Below are 17,229 nucleotides of genomic sequence, written 5' to 3'. Positions count from 1 at the left end.
AGCAGCAGTTACAAAAAGATCCGGACAAAGATCCTTAAAAATCAGCATGATTTATTTAAAGTCCATAGAGGGCTGAGCAGCTTTAGGCTCCTCTCCGTCTGACAGAGTCCCCAAGGGAATATCAGTAGGAGGGGGATCAGCAACTTCCTCATCTGAAGGAACCTTGTCCGACAATTGCCGAGTCTCAAGCAAGGGAGAGACCTGCCGTGGTGGCAATGCTTGACAAGCAGAGTCCACACGCAAAGGAGCAACAGTAGCAGTCAAGGACGCTATGTCATGTAACTGCTTAAAGGACTGACCAGCAACAACAGGTGCGGGAGGACGCTCGACGTCAACTCGAGACTGCCTTGACTGCCTAGACTGAGCAGTCAAAACAACTCTTGACTGCGGTGCTTGACGCTCAACGTCAAAACAAGTCAACTTCGCTGGTTGGCGACCGTCCTGAACGTCAACAAGAGCAAGCGGCAGCGGCTGAACGTCCACAAGCGGCTGAGAGTCAACACGGGACTGTATCGAGTGAGGCTCTACAAAACGTGATTGACGTGACTTTGTAACGTCAACGTCAACAGGACGAGCAAAGGCTCGTTTGGGCGGCTGACGGCCAGGATCTCGATCAGCTAAGCGGCGAGGATCATCATGAACCTGCTCAGCAGAATAGTCCTTCATAAGAGAGGCAAGCTTATTCTGCATGTCTTGCAGTACAACCCATTTAGGATCAACGGGAATGGGTGCGGTAAGAGACGAGGGTAACGTCTGTGAATGCAAAACCTTGCCTACAATAAGACTCTCGGAGCCTGTGTTACGCTTCTGTTTAGGCGTCGAGCAGTCTTCCGATGACTGCACAGGGTCAGAGCTGTCCCAATGGCTACAACCAGGACGCTGGACCTGTCCTGAAGGGACTGACTTTCGCTTTAAGGGTCTCGAAACCTTGCTCCACGGTTTCTTACGCGATAAACCTTCGGATGACGAGGAGAAAACCGTCTCGCTCGTCTTATGGTAGGGGCGGTCTTGACGAGACACGCCTGAAACCATAGAGGGAACGTTTGTTCGTTGGTTAAAGCCTCTCGAACCCATAAGTCCTACGACATTACTTCTCCCTGGGGTATGGGAGCTTGCAAGAGGTCTCGGACTAGGCGAACGACAGGCACGAACAGACGAACCCTCTGTCGCAACACTGATAACACTTTGCGCAATTATCACTTTATCACTACGATTTTCTGTTTTGCACTTACTTCACTGAAATCGAATTTTTCAATAATTCACATTAGGCATGAATAAAAACTGATTTCTACCTGAAGCACGCAATTCTACCCTACATCAAAAGGTTATAATTGCGAAATAAGTCGTATAATGTAAGCACATTAATACAAGCAAAAAACAGTAAACATATATATCGAATAAAACGGTAATATATAAAGATAAAAGGATCAGTGACTGGGGAGGAGACTAAACACTAGTTCATTCAAAACTACGTTTTCAATCTCTCATCGTACAGTGCCTTGGGACGAGAATAAAAACTAAAAACGTTTTATCCTTTCTCCCCGTACAGAGACTTGGGACGAGAGTAAAAAACTGACTCGAGAACAACGTTACTCGCTTGGGACGAGAATAAAGATCAGAACGTTCTCTCTTCCTCTCTCTCTCTCCGTCTCTCTCTCTCTCTCTCTCTCTCTCTCTCTCTTGATTTCACACCGAAGAGAAAAGCCCACTCACCTTTCGTCAATAAACAGGTTATTTGACCAAAGGAAAAAACTGAAAGGACTAAGAAATTGAAAATTAACAAGTTCCTTTAAATTAGTATTTAAAACATTTCAGTTTGAAAGAAGAATGAACAAAACGTCAGAATCGATTTACTCTTTCTGCAAAGTGAAACCGTGATTCTCTCTCTCTCTATCGTAACAATAGAGCGCAAACTGCGTAGCATAAATAAACCAAACGTTAGTTCATCTTTGAAACAGCACGAAGACTATTCAAAGAAAATCTTTCATAAAATATCTACTAAAAAATATTCATTTAATAAGTTTTAAATCATTTGCTCTGTAAAAGTTATTTACGATTGAAAGGGCTCAACGTTGTTTAACTTCGGTTTCCAAGTTAGGACCGCCTACTCTCGGATTAGGGGAGGAATAGGTAAGGCCGCATATAAACAAATCATTAAAATTTATCTTGATGTTTATCATAAATGGAAAGCTAATCGAAGAGGCCTAATAAAGGCGGGTGAGATATAAAATATATAGAGGAAAATCTATAATTAACAACAACAATTTATAACGTGATAAGATAATTGCTAAAAGCCTAAAACACACTTCCGTACTAAGGGAAGGGTCGGCCATTTTGAAAAGTCAAAGAAAGTCCAAAAAACAATCCAAAGTCATCAACAATTAAATCTATCCAAAAAAAAGTTCAAGATTTAAGTTGAAGATAAAACACCTGCACTGCGAAAGCTCAAACCAAAAGGAAGTACTTCACCAAGACTGTTGAAAAACTCCAGGTTAACAGCGAGTAATGGTACGTCTTGTCGATCAGACCGACAGAGAAGAATTGGAGCTATTTACATGTATATGCGGTATCTGGCCGATAGTTGGCGCTAATGGGCACACCCGCAACCTTCATAGCGATCGCTCGCGAGTTTTTGTGTTTTTCTGTCGAGCCGCCGGAGGCTCAGCTATTATATATTCACCGGCTAAGTTAAATATTTAAAAAATAATACTGTAGTGCCCAGTGATAAGTGATTTCCAAGGGACATGGCATTCTCTGACCAGAGATGAGTTAGAATTCTAATACAGTATTGCAATAAAGATTTTTCACTGAACCTTGCATGCTAGAGGCTCTCTGATAATGGACTTTGAACACCCTTATATGATATTCTCTTCCAAGTCACCACCTATCAAATCTTCCAAGACTGATTTCTATTAATGCAGTTATGTCTAACTCTGATAGTCAATCTAAGCCCTAAACTTGGGAAAAGTGAAAAAAATGCTTCCCTATTATAAAAGCCAACTACTGTATTGCCAAAAGTGCCTTCTGGCCAAAGCAAGAGCCAAAAGAAACAAAGTCCTGACTTATAAAAAGGCAAAAATTTAATTCTCAACAGGTACATACAGGGTTTTGCAAGAAATCTGAAGGACAAGCAAGCTCTAAAAAGAGGTTTTATAATGGTAAAAGATCTAATGATGTCACAAATTACAGTTCTAATGGACAAGCACAATCCAGTGTGCAGTTGGGCTGTATTCAATATGTAGCTTTGGTTTGTTGGTATAAACCCCAAAAATTGTAGAAATTTTACTATATTACCTGAAGTGGTAATAGCAAAAACTTTAAAATAATGGCCAGTTCCCGAACCGTTATGAAAGTAACGTCTCGCCATATTCTGTTAATACTGGATAAAAAGTTTAGTGTTATTACACACGTACTTAATTATTGTATAAGGAACTTTGTCTAGACCTGGGCCTGTCTCATTGAATGATGATAGGGCCGTCAAATTCTTTCTCTGTAAATGAAAGGTTGTACTGTATGCATCCTCTTCATTTGATGTGAAGTGGAGTCTTTTGTTCTTTTTTACATCTGTATATAATAGCCTGGAGAGTCTTCTGACTTTTGGGATACTCCTTCAAAATGATTAGCTAGTGAATTACTAACTTCCAAAGAATTAGTAATACTGTATATTGATCATTACTTTTTGACACAGGTGGAGAATATGGAGTATATTTGCCAGTTATTTTATGAACTTCCCTCCAAACGGCAGAAAGTGGGGTTCTTTTATTCAGTGAAGAAACAAAAGATGACCATGACTGACTCCAAGCTACTTTAATTGCTTGTCAAAATTGTACTCTACCTTTCTTGTAAGTTACAATATTCTCTTCAGTGCGATTTCTGCGGCATCTTGTTAAAGCAATTCTTGTCAATCTATATAACACCTGAATTTCTGGTAACCACCAGGGGACTGATTTTCTGCCTCACAATCTAGATGTCGAGGAGAGTGACTATGGATGAGGAACAGTAAGGGTTTAGCTGTAGGATCTAAAGTAAATAAAGAGGAACTCAACTCTGTAAAGCAGTGAACATTCAGCAGCAATATGAACATCAGGTGAGTATAGTAACAAAAAGTTTCATCATAAAAATTCTGTATTTCTACAAGATTCCTTTTTAACAAGAAAAAATGACAACAAAATTCTTCTAAAAACAATATATGACAACAAAATTTTTCTAAAAACAATATATAACCGAAAACACAGAGAACCCTTATTTTTAAAATCTATAATCTCAAGCAAGAGAACAGTACTGTAGTATTCAACTTCGATACATTTATATATGAGACCCGAAAAAACTACAGAAGTACTCACTGAGATCTCCAACTCCTATGGATATGACACAGCCACTATCAACTTCATTGTGACGTACAGGAGGCAATAAAATAGTGGTTGTATTCTTACTTGGGGTTGTTGACACCTGGACTCCTTGTTGAACCATTGGACCTGTATCGACCAGCTGATCATTAATACAGATACCATCTCTTCTGTGGATAAGAGGTTGAGCTCCTTTTGAACAGTCATTCCTTATGTCCTCAGAGTTACTGACAACTGGTCTCCAAGTTTCACTGGCCTCATGAACATAAAGGGCTGACCCATCATTATTCACGTTATGTGGAAACGAATAATCCTGGTAGATTTCTTCATTAGCAACATACCCATGAGAGTCTACTCGCTCAAGGTTTGTTATTGTGTAAGAATCATTATTTTCTACAGGATGTTGGTTATCACTGTAAACATTAAATGTACTTGAACCTGTAAGGCCTGGAATTGTGGAACTCTTGATGGTAAGGGGAGCACTTGGGGCAAGTAATTGAGAATTATTTTCACTAGCATCTGTCGTTGGTAAATTCTCAAAATCATCATTAAATGACTCATTTGTAGAGAAAGGAATCTGAGGACTTACATCATTAGGCTGCTTACCACAATCTGGAACTGAATCTGTATGTCCAATATTTTCACTAATCCTTGGGGGATCTTCGCATGTTGAGCCAACACCATCATCACACACTGCTTCAGTGGTAACATTTTCAGTCACAGATTCTTTATGAGATCCTTTAGGAGAATTATTGATGCTCTGGTTATCATTAGAGTGTTTTACTGATACATTTTCAGTTTTTTCAGAAGCTGGAGAGCTTACAGTCTTAGTTACAGGAGATGACACATTTTCTGGACTGCTTGCACCACAAATCTCCTCCCCAGCAACTGAAACATCTGACTTTTCACATTCAGTGCTTCCTTCACTTTCACTTACTCTGTCTGGACGAGACGACTGAAACTGAGAAAACTCTTCAATCAACTGATCTCCTAACTTTTTCTCATCATCTTTGGTTTTCTGTTTTCTCTTTATTCGTTTTTCTTTTTTAGGAGACTTAGAGTTCTCTGATGATACATCAGTTTTATTTAAAATAAAACCTTCTTTAGAGCAGTTGCTTTTGTCTACATTCAGAGAACTAGTATTAGGTTTGCCAAGTGGCGATGAAGCACAATCGGATTCCTCTATCCTGAAAAAGAATAAATACTGTATCAAGATACCTCTGAACTACAAAAGAAATCAAAGACTTTATTACTTCTCAAAAAAGTCTAAATGTTTCCAATATCAACAACTGACGTGTTGTACAGGTTAGTCACAAATGTGATTTTGTCGAATAACATAAGAATAATGATAAAAAATTATCCTTTCTAAAAGGAAACTGTCATTCCCCTTTTTCATAATATCTAATTACTGTATTCTTATAGCAAAAGCTAAGGGGGTTAACTGAGTACTTTACCAAACACCTATTAAATTGAATGCACATTTAAAAAGATGGAATTACTAATATTACATACATATACCAAGTCACTTCCCTCAATTTTTGGGGGTAGCCGACATCAAACAAATGAAACAAAAAAGGGGACCTCTCCTCTCTACGTTCCTTCTAGCCTGACAAGGGATTCAACCGAGTTCGGCTGGTACTGCTAGGGTGCCACAGCCCACACTCCCCTGTTATCCACCACAGATGAAGCTTCATAACACTGAATCCCCTACAGCTGCTACCTCCGCGGTCATCCAAGGCACTGGAGGAAGCAGCAGGGCCTACCGGAACTGCGTCACAATCGCTCGCCATTCATTCCTATTTCTAGCACACTCTCTTGCCTCTCTCACATCTATCCTCCTATCACCCAGAGCCTCCTTCACTCCATCCATCAACCCAAACCTTGGCCTTCCTCTTCTACTTCTCCCATCAACTCTTGCATTCATCACCTTCTTTAGCAGACAGCAATTTTCCATTCTCTCAACATAGCCAAACCACCTCTAGCTGCTAACTCATTTCTTACACCCGTTCTCACCCTCACTACTTCGTTCCTAAACCTATCTACTCAAAATACACCAGCCATACTCCTTAGACACTTCATCTCAAACACATTCAATTTCTGTCTCTCCGTCACTTTCATTCCCCACAACTCCGATCCATACATCACAGTTGGTACAATCACTTTCTCATATAAAACTCTCTTTACATCCATGCCCAACCCTCTATTTTTTACTACTCCCTTAACTGCCCCCAACACTTTCCATCCTTCATTCACTCTCTGATGTACATCTGCTTCCACTCCACCATTTTCTGCAACAACAGACCCCAAGTACTTAAACTGATCCACCTCCTCAAGTAACTCTCCATTCAACATGAAATTCAACCTCGCACCACCTTCCCTTCTTGTACATCTCATAACCTTACTCTTACCCACATTAACTCTCAACTTCCTTCTCTCACACACCCTTCCAAATTCTGTCACTGATCGGCCAAGCTTCTCTTCCGCGTCTGCAACCAGTACACTATCATCCGCAAACAACAACTGATTTACCTCCCATTCATGGTCATTCTCGTCTACCAGTTTCAATCCTCGTCCAAGCACTTGAGCATTCACCTCTCTCACCACTCCATCAACATACAAGTTAAACAACCACGGCGACATCACACATCCCTGTCTCAGCCCCACTCTCACTGGAAACCAATCGCTCACTTCATTTCCTATCCTAACACATGCTTTACTATCTTTGTAGAAACTTTTCACTGCTTGCAACAACCTTCCACCAACTCCATATAACCTCATCACATTCCACATTGCTTCCCTATTAACTCTATCATACGCTTTCTCCAGATCCATAAACGCAACATTCACCTCCTTACCTTTTGCTAAATATTTCTCGCATATCTGCCTAACTGTAAAAATCTGATTCATACATCCCCTACCTCTTCTAAAAACCACCCTGTACTTCTAAGATTGCATTCTCTGTTTTATCCTTAATCCTATTAATCAGTACTCTACCATACACTTTCCAACTACACTCAACAAACTAATACCCCTTGAATTACAACACTCATGCCCTTCTCCCTTACCCTTATATAGTGGTACAATACATGCACAAACCCAATCTACTGGTTCCATTGACAACACAAAACACATATTAAACAATCTCATCAACCATTCAAGTACAGTCACACCCCCTTCCTTCAACATCTCAGCTCTCACACCATCCATACCAGATGCTTTTCCTACTCTCGTTTCATCTAGTGCTCTCCTCACTTCTCTCGTGTAATCTCTCTCTCCTTCTCATCTCCCATCACCGGCACCTCAACACCTGCAACAGCTATTATATCTGCCTCCCTATTATCCTCAACATTCAGTAAACTTTCCAAATATTCCGCCCACCTTTTCCTTGCCTCCTCTCCTTTCAACACCCTTCCATTTCCATCTTTCACTGTCTCTCCTGTATTATAATCCTGTGAGACATTACTAATATTGATATGGATAAAAAAGGAATTTCAATAAAAATGTTATTTTGATAATAAAATAAATTTTTGAATATACTTACCCGGTGATTATATAGCTGCAACTCTGTTGCCCGACAGACAACTCTACGGTAAAAACTCGCCAGCGATCGCTACACAGGTTGCGGGTGTGCCCAACAGCGCCATCTGTCGTCCAGATACCCAGTACTCAATGTAAACAAAGACTCAATTTTCTCCTCGTCCCACTGCGTCTCTATTGGTGAGGAAGGGAGGGTCCTTTAATTTATAATCACCGGGTAAGTATATTCAAAAATTTATTTTATTATCAAAATAACATTTTTCAATATTTAACTTAGCCGGTGATTATATAGCTGATTCACACCCGGGGGGTGGGTAGAGACCAGCAATATATGTTTACACTTTTATGAGCTAAGAGTTTTTATTTCATTTTAGAAGTTATCAAAATAACAAAAACAAAATAAATAGGTACCTGGTAAGGAAGTCGACTTGAACAATTACTCTGCCTTTTAAGTACGTCTTCCTTACGGAGCCTCGCGATCCTCTTAGGATGCTGATCGACCCCTAGGATCTGAAGTATCAAGGGTTGCAACCCATACAACAGGACCTCATCAAAACCCCTAATCTAGGCGCTCTCAAGAAATGACTTTGACCACCCGCCAAATCAACCAGGATGCGAAAGGCTTCTTAGCCTTCCGGACAACCCAAAAAACAACAATAAAAACATTTCAAGAGAAAGATTAAAAGGGTATGGAATTAGGGAATTGTAGTGGTTGAGCCCTCACCCACTACTGCACTCGCTGCTACGAATGGTCCCAGTGTGTAGCAGTCCTCGTAAAGAGACTTGACACCCTTTAGATAAAAAGACGCAAACACTGACTTGCTTCTCCAATAGGTTGCGTCCATTATACTTCGCAGAGATCTATTTTGCTTAAAGGCCACGGAAGTTGTGACAGCTCTAACTTCGTGTGTCCTTACCTTCAGCAATGCTTGGTCTTCCTCACTCAGATGGGAATGAGCTTCTCGTATTAACAGTCTGATAAAATAGGATAAAGCATTCTTTGACATAGGCAAAGATGGTTTCTTAACTGAACACCATAAAGCTTCAGATAGGCCTCGTAAAGGTTTAGTTCGTTTTAAATAGAACTTAAGAGCTCTCACAGGGCATAAGACTCTTTCTAGTTCATTGCCTACCATATTCGATAAGCTGGGAATATCGAACGATTTCGGCCAAGGTCGAAAAGGTAGCTCATTTTTGGCTAGAAAACCAAGTTGTAGTGAACATGTAGCTTTTTCTGACGAAAATCCGATGTTCTTGCTGAAGGCATGAATCTCACTGACTCTTTTAGCTGTGGCTAAGCATACCAGGAAAAGTGTCTTTAAGGTGAGATCTTTCAGGGAGGCTGATTGTAGCGGCTCAAACCTGTCTGACATGAGGAATCTTAGTACCACGTCTAAATTCCAACCAGGTGTAACCAAACGACGCTCCTTCGAGGTCTCAAAAGACTTAAGGAGGTCCTGTAGATCTTTATTGTTGGAAAGATCTAAGCCTCTATGCCGGAAGACCGATGCCAACATGCTTCTGTAGCCCTTGATAGTGGGAGCTGAAAGTGATCGTTCTTTTCTCAGGTATAAGAGAAAGTCAGCTATTTGAGCTACAGAGGTACTGGTCGAGGATACAGATACTGACTTGCACCAGTTTCGGAAGACTTCCCACTTCGATTGGTAGACTCTAAGGGTGGATGTTCTCCTTGCTCTAGCAATCGCACTGGCTGCCTCCTTCGAAAAGCCTCTAGCTCTCGAGAGTCTTTCGATAGTCTGAAGGCAGTCAGACGAAGAGCGTGGAGGCTTTGGTGTACCTTCTTTACGTGTGGCTGACGTAGAAGGTCCACCCTTAGAGGAAGACTTCTGGGAACGTCTACTAGCCATCGAAGTACCTCGGTGAACCATTCTCTCGCGGGCCAGAGGGGAGCAACTAGCGTCAACCTTGTCCCTTCGTGAGAGGCGAACTTCTGCAGTACCTTGTTGACAATCTTGAACGGTGGGAATGCGTATAGATCTAGATGCGACAAATCTAGGAGAAAGGCATCTATATGTATTGCTGCTGGGTCCGGGATTGGTGAGCAATGTACTGGGAGCCTCTTGGTCATCGAGGTTGCAAAGAGATCTATGGTTGGTTGGCCCCAAGTGGCCCAAAGTCTCTTGCATACATCCTTGTGGAGGGTCCATTCTGTTGGAATTACTTGCCCCTTCCGACTGAGACAATCTGCCATGACATTCAAGTTGCCTTGGATGAACCTCGTTACTAGTGATATGTTTTGACCTTTTGACCAGATGAGCAGGTCCCTTGCGATCTCGTACAACGTCAGTGAGTGGGTCCCTCCTTGCTTGGAGATGTACGCCAAGGCAGTGGTGTTGTCCGAGTTCACTTCCACCACTTTGCCTTGAAGGAGAGACCTGAAGCTTTTCAAGGCCAGATGTACTGCCAGTAGCTCCTTGCAGTTGATATGCATTATCCTTTGACTCGAGTTCCATAGTCCCGAACATTCCCGACCGTCTAATGTCGCGCCCCAGCCTACGTCCGATGCGTCCGAGAAGAGAACGTGGTTGGGAGTCTGAACAGCCAGGGGAAGACCCTCTCTTAGGCAGATACTGTCCTTCCACCAAGTCAGGCAAGACTTCATCTTCTCGGAAATGGGGATCGAGACCGCTTCTAGCGTCTTGTCCTTTTTCCAGTGAAATGCTAGGTGGTATTGAAGAGGACGGAGGTGTAGTCTTCCTAATGACACAAACTGTTCCAGGGATGATAGCGTCCCTATCAGACTCATCCACTTCCTGACTGAACATAGTTCCTTCTTCAGCATGTTCTGGATGCATAACTGGGCTTGGCTTGTTCTGGGGGCCGACGGAAAAGCCCGAAAAGCTAGACTGTGAATCTCCATCCCTAAATACACAATAGTTTGGGATGGGACCAGTTGTGACTTTTCCATATTGACAAGGAGACCCAATTCCTTGGTCAGATCTAGAGTCCACTTTAGTCCTTCAGACAGCGACGACTGGAAGAAGCTCTGAGAAGCCAGTCGTCCAAATAGAGGGAGGCTCGGATGTCCGCTAAATGAAGGAATTTGGCTACATTCCTCATCAGCCTCGTAAACACAAGAGGAGCTGTGCTTAGGCCAAAGCACAGGGCTTGAAACTGGTAGACAACCTTTTCGAAAACGAATCTCAGAAAAGGTTGGGAGTCCGGGTGGATGGGGACGTGGAAGTAGGCGTCCCTTAGGTCTAAAGAGACCATCCAGTCTTCCCTTCTGACCGCTGCTAAGACTGACTTTGTGGTCTCCATGGAGAACTTCTGCTTTGTGACAAAGACATTCAGAGCACTGACGTCTAGCACCGGCCTCCACCCTCCTGTCTTCTTTGACACCAAGAAGAGTCGGTTGTAGAATCCCGGAGATTGAAGGTCCGAGACTTTGACCACCGCTCCCTTCTCTAGTAAAAGAGACACCTCCCGTTTCAAGGCTTGTCTCTTGTCTTCCTCTCTGTACCTGGGAGAGAGATCGATGGGAGACGTTGCTAGAGGGGGTTTCCGTACAAACGGGATCTTGTACCCCTCTCTGAGCAACTTCACAGATTGTGCATCTGCGCCTCTCTTTTCCCAGGTCTGCCAGAAGTTCTTGAGTCTGGCTCCCACTGCTGTCTGAAGAAGCTGGCAGTCAGACTCTGCCCTTAAAGGACTTGGTTCCTTTCTTCTTTCCTCGTTTCCCTTCGGCACGAGCACCTCCTCTGCTGGAGGCTCTGCCACGAAAGGGCGGAATAAAACGGGACGCTGGAGTGTCCATCCTTGGTCTAGCTGACAAGGTAGGCAAAGGGGTAGCTTTGCGAGCGGAGGACGCAACAAGATCGTGAGTGTCCTTCTGTATCAATGAAGCGGCTATTTCCTTAATCAGGTCTTCTGGAAAAAGGCACTTGGAAAGAGGAGCAAAAAGAAGCTCGGATCTCTGGCACGGTGTAACTCCAGCTGAAAGGAATGAGCATAGGTTTTCACGCTTTTTAAGGACTCCGGACACAAATGATGCAGCAAGCTCATTAGACCCATCACGTACGGCCTTGTCCATGCAGGACATAATGAGCAAGGAAGTCTCTTTCTCTGTTGGAGAGATCTTTCTGCTTAGGGCTCCTAGACACCAGTCTAAGAAGTTAAAAACTTCGAAGGCCCTAAAGATACCTTTCAAAAGGTGGTCCAGGTCCGAAGATGACCAACATATCTTTGACCGTCTCATGGCAAGGCGGCGGGGAGAGTCTACGAGGCTTGAGAAGTCGCCCTGGGCAGAGGCAGGAACTCCCAAGCCGAGAACTTCTCCCGTGGCATACCAGACGCTCGATCTAGAAGAGAGTCTAGCAGGGGGAAACGTAAAGGCTGTCTTCCCTAAACTCTTCTTGGACTGCAACCATTCTCCTATCACCCGCAAAGCTCTCTTGGACGAGCGTGCGAGGACGAGTCTAGTAAAGGCAGGAGTGGTAGACGGCATGCCTAACACAAACTCTGACGGAGGAGAACGAGGAGCCACAGAAACAAACTGGTCCGGAAACATCTCTTTGAAAATGGCCAAAACTTTCCTAAAGTCCAAAGAGGGTTGAGTAGACTTAGGCTCGTCCAATTCAGATTGTGGTTCATCTATGTGTGCAGCAACATCATCATCAGAAAGTCCCTCATCCGATAACTGATGAGGAAACGGCAATGGAGTGGGTAACGGCTGGTTCGCTGAGTCCGGTCGCACGGGTGCATGCGTGACTGAGCCGGACGCAACGTCATGGAACTGCTGCCCAGTCTGTGAGCTGGCAACAACCATGGCAGCGCGGGGACGCACAGCGTCTACTCCAGACTGTCTGGACTGATGTGGGTGCGCAGTGGAAAGCACACTGGGTTGCGGAGGTTGACGCACCACGTCAAAACAAAGCAACTCTGACGGTTGTTGAACCTCCCGAACGTCAACGGAGACCTCCGTGCGTCGCTTAACGTCAACATGCGGCTGGCAGATCACACTGGAACGCATGGGTGGCGGAACTCTCTCAACTGGTGTGCGTGAGAAGGTTACCTCAGCGTCCACAGGACGCACAACCGATCGTGTGGAAGGTTGTAGGCTAGGTACTGCACTAGCTGGTGCGGCAGCAACCTTCTCCGCACGAAAGTCCTGCATTAGAGACGTCAGTTTAGACTGCATGTCTTGCAGTAGAGACCACTTAGGGTCTACAGGAGCAGGTGCGGCGACAGACGGTGTTACTGTCTGAAGCGGTACCGCTTTGCCTCTCTTAGGCGGTGAGCAGTCATCTGATGACGGCAGCGAGTCCGAACTGACCCAGTGGCTACAACCGGGCCGTTGGACTTGCGCTGAAGGGACCGACTTGCGTTTTAACGGTCGTGAGACCTTGGTCCAGGGTTTCTTGCGAGAAACACCTTCCGAAGACGAGGTATAAATGGGCTCTCTCGTCTTAGTTAGGTAGGAGCGATCTTGGGTAGATACGCCCGATACCACGGAGGGAACGTCTGTTCGCTGATTAAAGCCTCTCGAACCCATTTGTCGTACGACATTGCTTCTCCCCTGGACTTGGGAGCTTGCAAGAGGTCCCGGACTAGGAGGACGACAGGCACGAACAGACGAACCCTCAAGCGCAACACTATCCACAACACTATCACTCGGCACTTTAGCACTTCCCACTGCACTTTTGCACTTAAGCTCCTTTACATCCGCCATGAGCTGATTACGGTCACTAGCAAGGGACTCAACTCTCTCACCCAGAGCCTGGATGGCACGCATCATATCAGCCATCGAAGGTTCCTGAGTGCCAGGAGGGGGGTTAGGAGCAACCACTACAGGGGAAGGAATAGGTTGTGGGGCATGAGGAGAGGATATATCAATAGAACGAGAAGAACTTCTATTAACTCTATCTCTCTCTAGCCTACGTGTATACTTTTGAAATTCGATAAAATCGAATTCCGAAAGCCCAACGCACTCTTCACACCGATCTTCCAATTGACAGGTTTTATCCCGACAATTGGAACAAACAGTGTGAGGGTCGATAGAAGCCTTCGGAAGACGCCTTGAACAGTCCCTAGCATTGCACTTCCTAAATTTGGGGACTTGAGAAGGGTCAGCCATTTTGAATTAGTCAAAGGGAAATTCAAAAAACTATCAAAAAGTCATCAACAAAGAATCCGTTATCAAAAAGAGTTCAAGGATTTGTGTGAAGAGAAACCCTGCACAGCGAAAGCTCAAAACTAGAATAAAGTACTTCACCAATTAGTTGTGAAAAAACTCCAGTTTAGCAACAGCGAGTAAGTACGTCTTGTCGATAGCTCGACAGAGAGAAAATTGAGTCTTTGTTTACATTGAGTACTGGGTATCTGGACGACAGATGGCGCTGTTGGGCACACCCGCAACCTGTGTAGCGATCGCTGGCGAGTTTTTACCGTAGAGTTGTCTGTCGGGCAACAGAGTTGCAGCTATATAATCACCGGCTAAGTTAAATATTGAAAAATGGCTGTATATGAATATTCATGAATGTGTGGACCACATCAATTAAATTCCTTCTATTCGACTGTGGCTGGGCAATTTGGGTTATTAGCTTCCTAAGAATGATCCAGTAAAAGCTCTTTCTTCCATCCCAAGTATTCAAGGCTCTTGGTGGTGGAAGGGAAAAGAGAACCAGTGGGGGCATCTGCCATGGATCTAGAGGAGAAGGAATTAGTAGGAAACCCTTGGCCACCCTGTTATAGATGCACCCTTAGGCTGGAGTTGAATATCTTTCAGCATAAGAGTACAGACATGCCATATATCAAATTTGAGAACCTTCCGGCATTTACAGAATCACAAAGGAGATTCAAACATCCGTCCCTTACGGCATGTCCCCAGGTAACATTGAAAGAGGTCATTCTGATACCGTACAACTCTGCTTTGAATACCTTAGCAGAGTCAATTTAATCCTTTTAGACTAATTTATTTGAGACTTCTAAAAGTCAGAATGACAGTAGAAGGCCAAAAAACTCTCTTTTTGGCCAAAATGGTGAAATTGAAGATTTTACCTTGCCCAAAGAGTGTAGCCCCTTTTTGGGGGTACATCAAAAGAAGAGTTCGAGGGATTCACAGAACTGTAAAGGTCTTATGAAGTCTTTTTTCCAAATAGAAAAAAAATATTAAAAGTTAATTTAGTTAAAAGATATAACATTGTTAAAAAAAAGGCAAATTTGTCTAGATCTAAGGAAAGAAAGAGAAAAACTAATTCTAAGTGAAAAAAAAATGATGAGTTTAGTTTAGCAATACAAAATACAATAAACATACTATATATGTATGTCTGTGTATACAGTATATACTGTATCATCATCACAAGCCACAACTGGTCTACTACAGGAAAAAGGTCTCAGACACATCCTTCCACTCCCATCTGCTTAGAGTCTTTCTTTACCAGTCTGTACCTGCAAATTTTTTTAGTTCATCAATTATTTATCTTCTCCTCCTTCCCTTGCTTCTTTTGCAATCTATACGGACCCATTCTGTTATTCTTAATATCCATCTACTATCCGTCAGTCTTATATGACCTGCCCATGTCCATTTCGTTTTCTTACATGTTAAAATATCCTCTACTTTAGTTTCCTCTTGTATCCATGTTGTTCTTTTTCTGCCTCTTAATGTTATTCCCATCATTATTCTTCCCATAGCTCTTTGAGTTGTAACTAGCTTATATTCTCAGGCTTTAGTATGGCTACAAGTTTCTGATGCATAAGTGAATACTGGTAGGACCATAAGGTTAAATATTTATCTTTTTTGAGAAAGTGGCATTTTACTATTCATAATTTCTTCACTTATTTCTTAAATAAGAAAGCTATCATATAAAGGGATGTTTTATAGAAATTATAACTATCTCTCAATCTAGAATCGCACTTTTTTATGGAAACTAATCAATATTACGATAAAATATTGATAACCTTTCCTTTTTGAGAGAGAGAGAGAGAGAGAGAGAGAGAGAGAGAGAGATTAAACTTTATAGTCCAGCAAGAGCTTTCCTTGTGCAGGTGTTAGTATTTGTCTGGTCAGTTGTCGAGAGTCGTTGTGGGAACTTTGGTTTAAAAACAAGATTATCTTTTGTTTTAGATCCATTACAAGAGTTAAACATATCTAGTATGATCATATTTTTATATCTTTAAAGTGATTTTCATAAAAAGGGGGCAAATTTATTTTAATGAAGAAATTTATCAGTTAAGAAAATTCATATAAAATCTAATGGCCTCCTTTTTCAATATGAACAATCTAGAGGATACTATTCAAGCTTATGATAAAATAAGAAAACCAAATTTGAGAGAGAGAGAGAGAGAGAGAGAGAGAGAGAGAGAGAGAGAGAGAGAGAGAGAGAGAGAGAGAGAGAAATTCTTTTTAGCATATCTTGACTATCATCAGCAGAATTCTGCAACTACCTTGGTGGGGGAGACCTTCACATTGTAATTACCACATTTAAGGTTTCAATATATTAAACTTGAATCGTGTCAATAAATCAGTTAGATCTTAAGATAGGCAAAAAAAAAATCTGAGCAAAATCAAGATAAAGATGCAAGATTAATTAGAAACATATGTAAATGAAAAGTACTAACAAAGAAAATAAAGAAGTTGATGTATACTTAAAAAAAAAAAAGAATAGAACTGCCAACACCTGGTCAAGAGTGATTAGTTACTAAGAATCTACATTCAATAATCAAATGTCCTCAAAGTTAATTTACACATTGCTACAACATAAACTAGAAAAGTATTCTGTGAGTGCAGACCTCCTCCACGTCAGCTTATTTCTCAAACCCAGCTTGCCTTTCCCAGATTCAATTTAGACTGTAGACATATTTGAAGTCTGTATGACAACCAAGTGAAAACTTGGGCATTAAGGTTAGGGTTAATTTGGTTGACCTTTTGCTCAAATCGCTGAAAGTTTCACTACTACTCCATGAAAAAAATTGTGGCCAAGAAGTTATTCACAAAAAACAAACAAACAAACAGGGGCTAAAACATAACCTCCTCACAAATTCATTGGATGAGGTCAAGATGCTGTCCACGACAGTAAATAAGCAAAAAACTTACCTGGATTGAGGTGATTTTCTTTCAGATAAAGCACTGTTGACATTATCTATTTTTTCAGGCACTTGAACAACTGAAGAATCTTTTTTCCATAAACTTTTTCTTGACGAGCTTTGCCTTGAGCTGGTTTCGGCAGGCTGTGTTGTAGGCTGAGAAGTTGAGCTTGACTGACTATCCAAAGTGGGAAAACCAGGTAAAGAAGAAGAACTTGCAGGCGAGTGTAGCATGTTACAGAAATTGCTTCCCCGGGAAGCCGATATTTTGTCTGATGTGAGTAATGGAGGAATGGGTGTG

The 17,229-nt window shown here is 42.4% G+C and overlaps 1 protein-coding gene across 1 annotated transcript in view; it reads right to left on the bottom strand.

Annotated features, from left to right (window-relative positions):
- Positions 1–17,229, bottom strand: part of LOC137639362 (serine-rich adhesin for platelets-like) — an 81,516-nt gene that overhangs the window by 56,887 nt on the left and 7,400 nt on the right. Inside the window, exons 2-3 of the mRNA XM_068371637.1 lie at positions 16,939–17,225; positions 4,344–5,533 (exon numbers count right to left, since the gene is read on the bottom strand). Coding sequence (XP_068227738.1) covers positions 4,344–5,533; positions 16,939–17,225 — 1,477 coding nt within the window. The remainder of the gene's footprint in view (positions 1–4,343; positions 5,534–16,938; positions 17,226–17,229) is intronic.

The sequence above is a fragment of the Palaemon carinicauda genome, chromosome 4 (genome assembly GCF_036898095.1).
Source record: "Palaemon carinicauda isolate YSFRI2023 chromosome 4, ASM3689809v2, whole genome shotgun sequence".
Lineage (NCBI taxonomy): Eukaryota > Metazoa > Arthropoda > Malacostraca > Decapoda > Palaemonidae > Palaemon > Palaemon carinicauda.
This window is presented reverse-complemented; position numbering and strand designations above follow the sequence as displayed.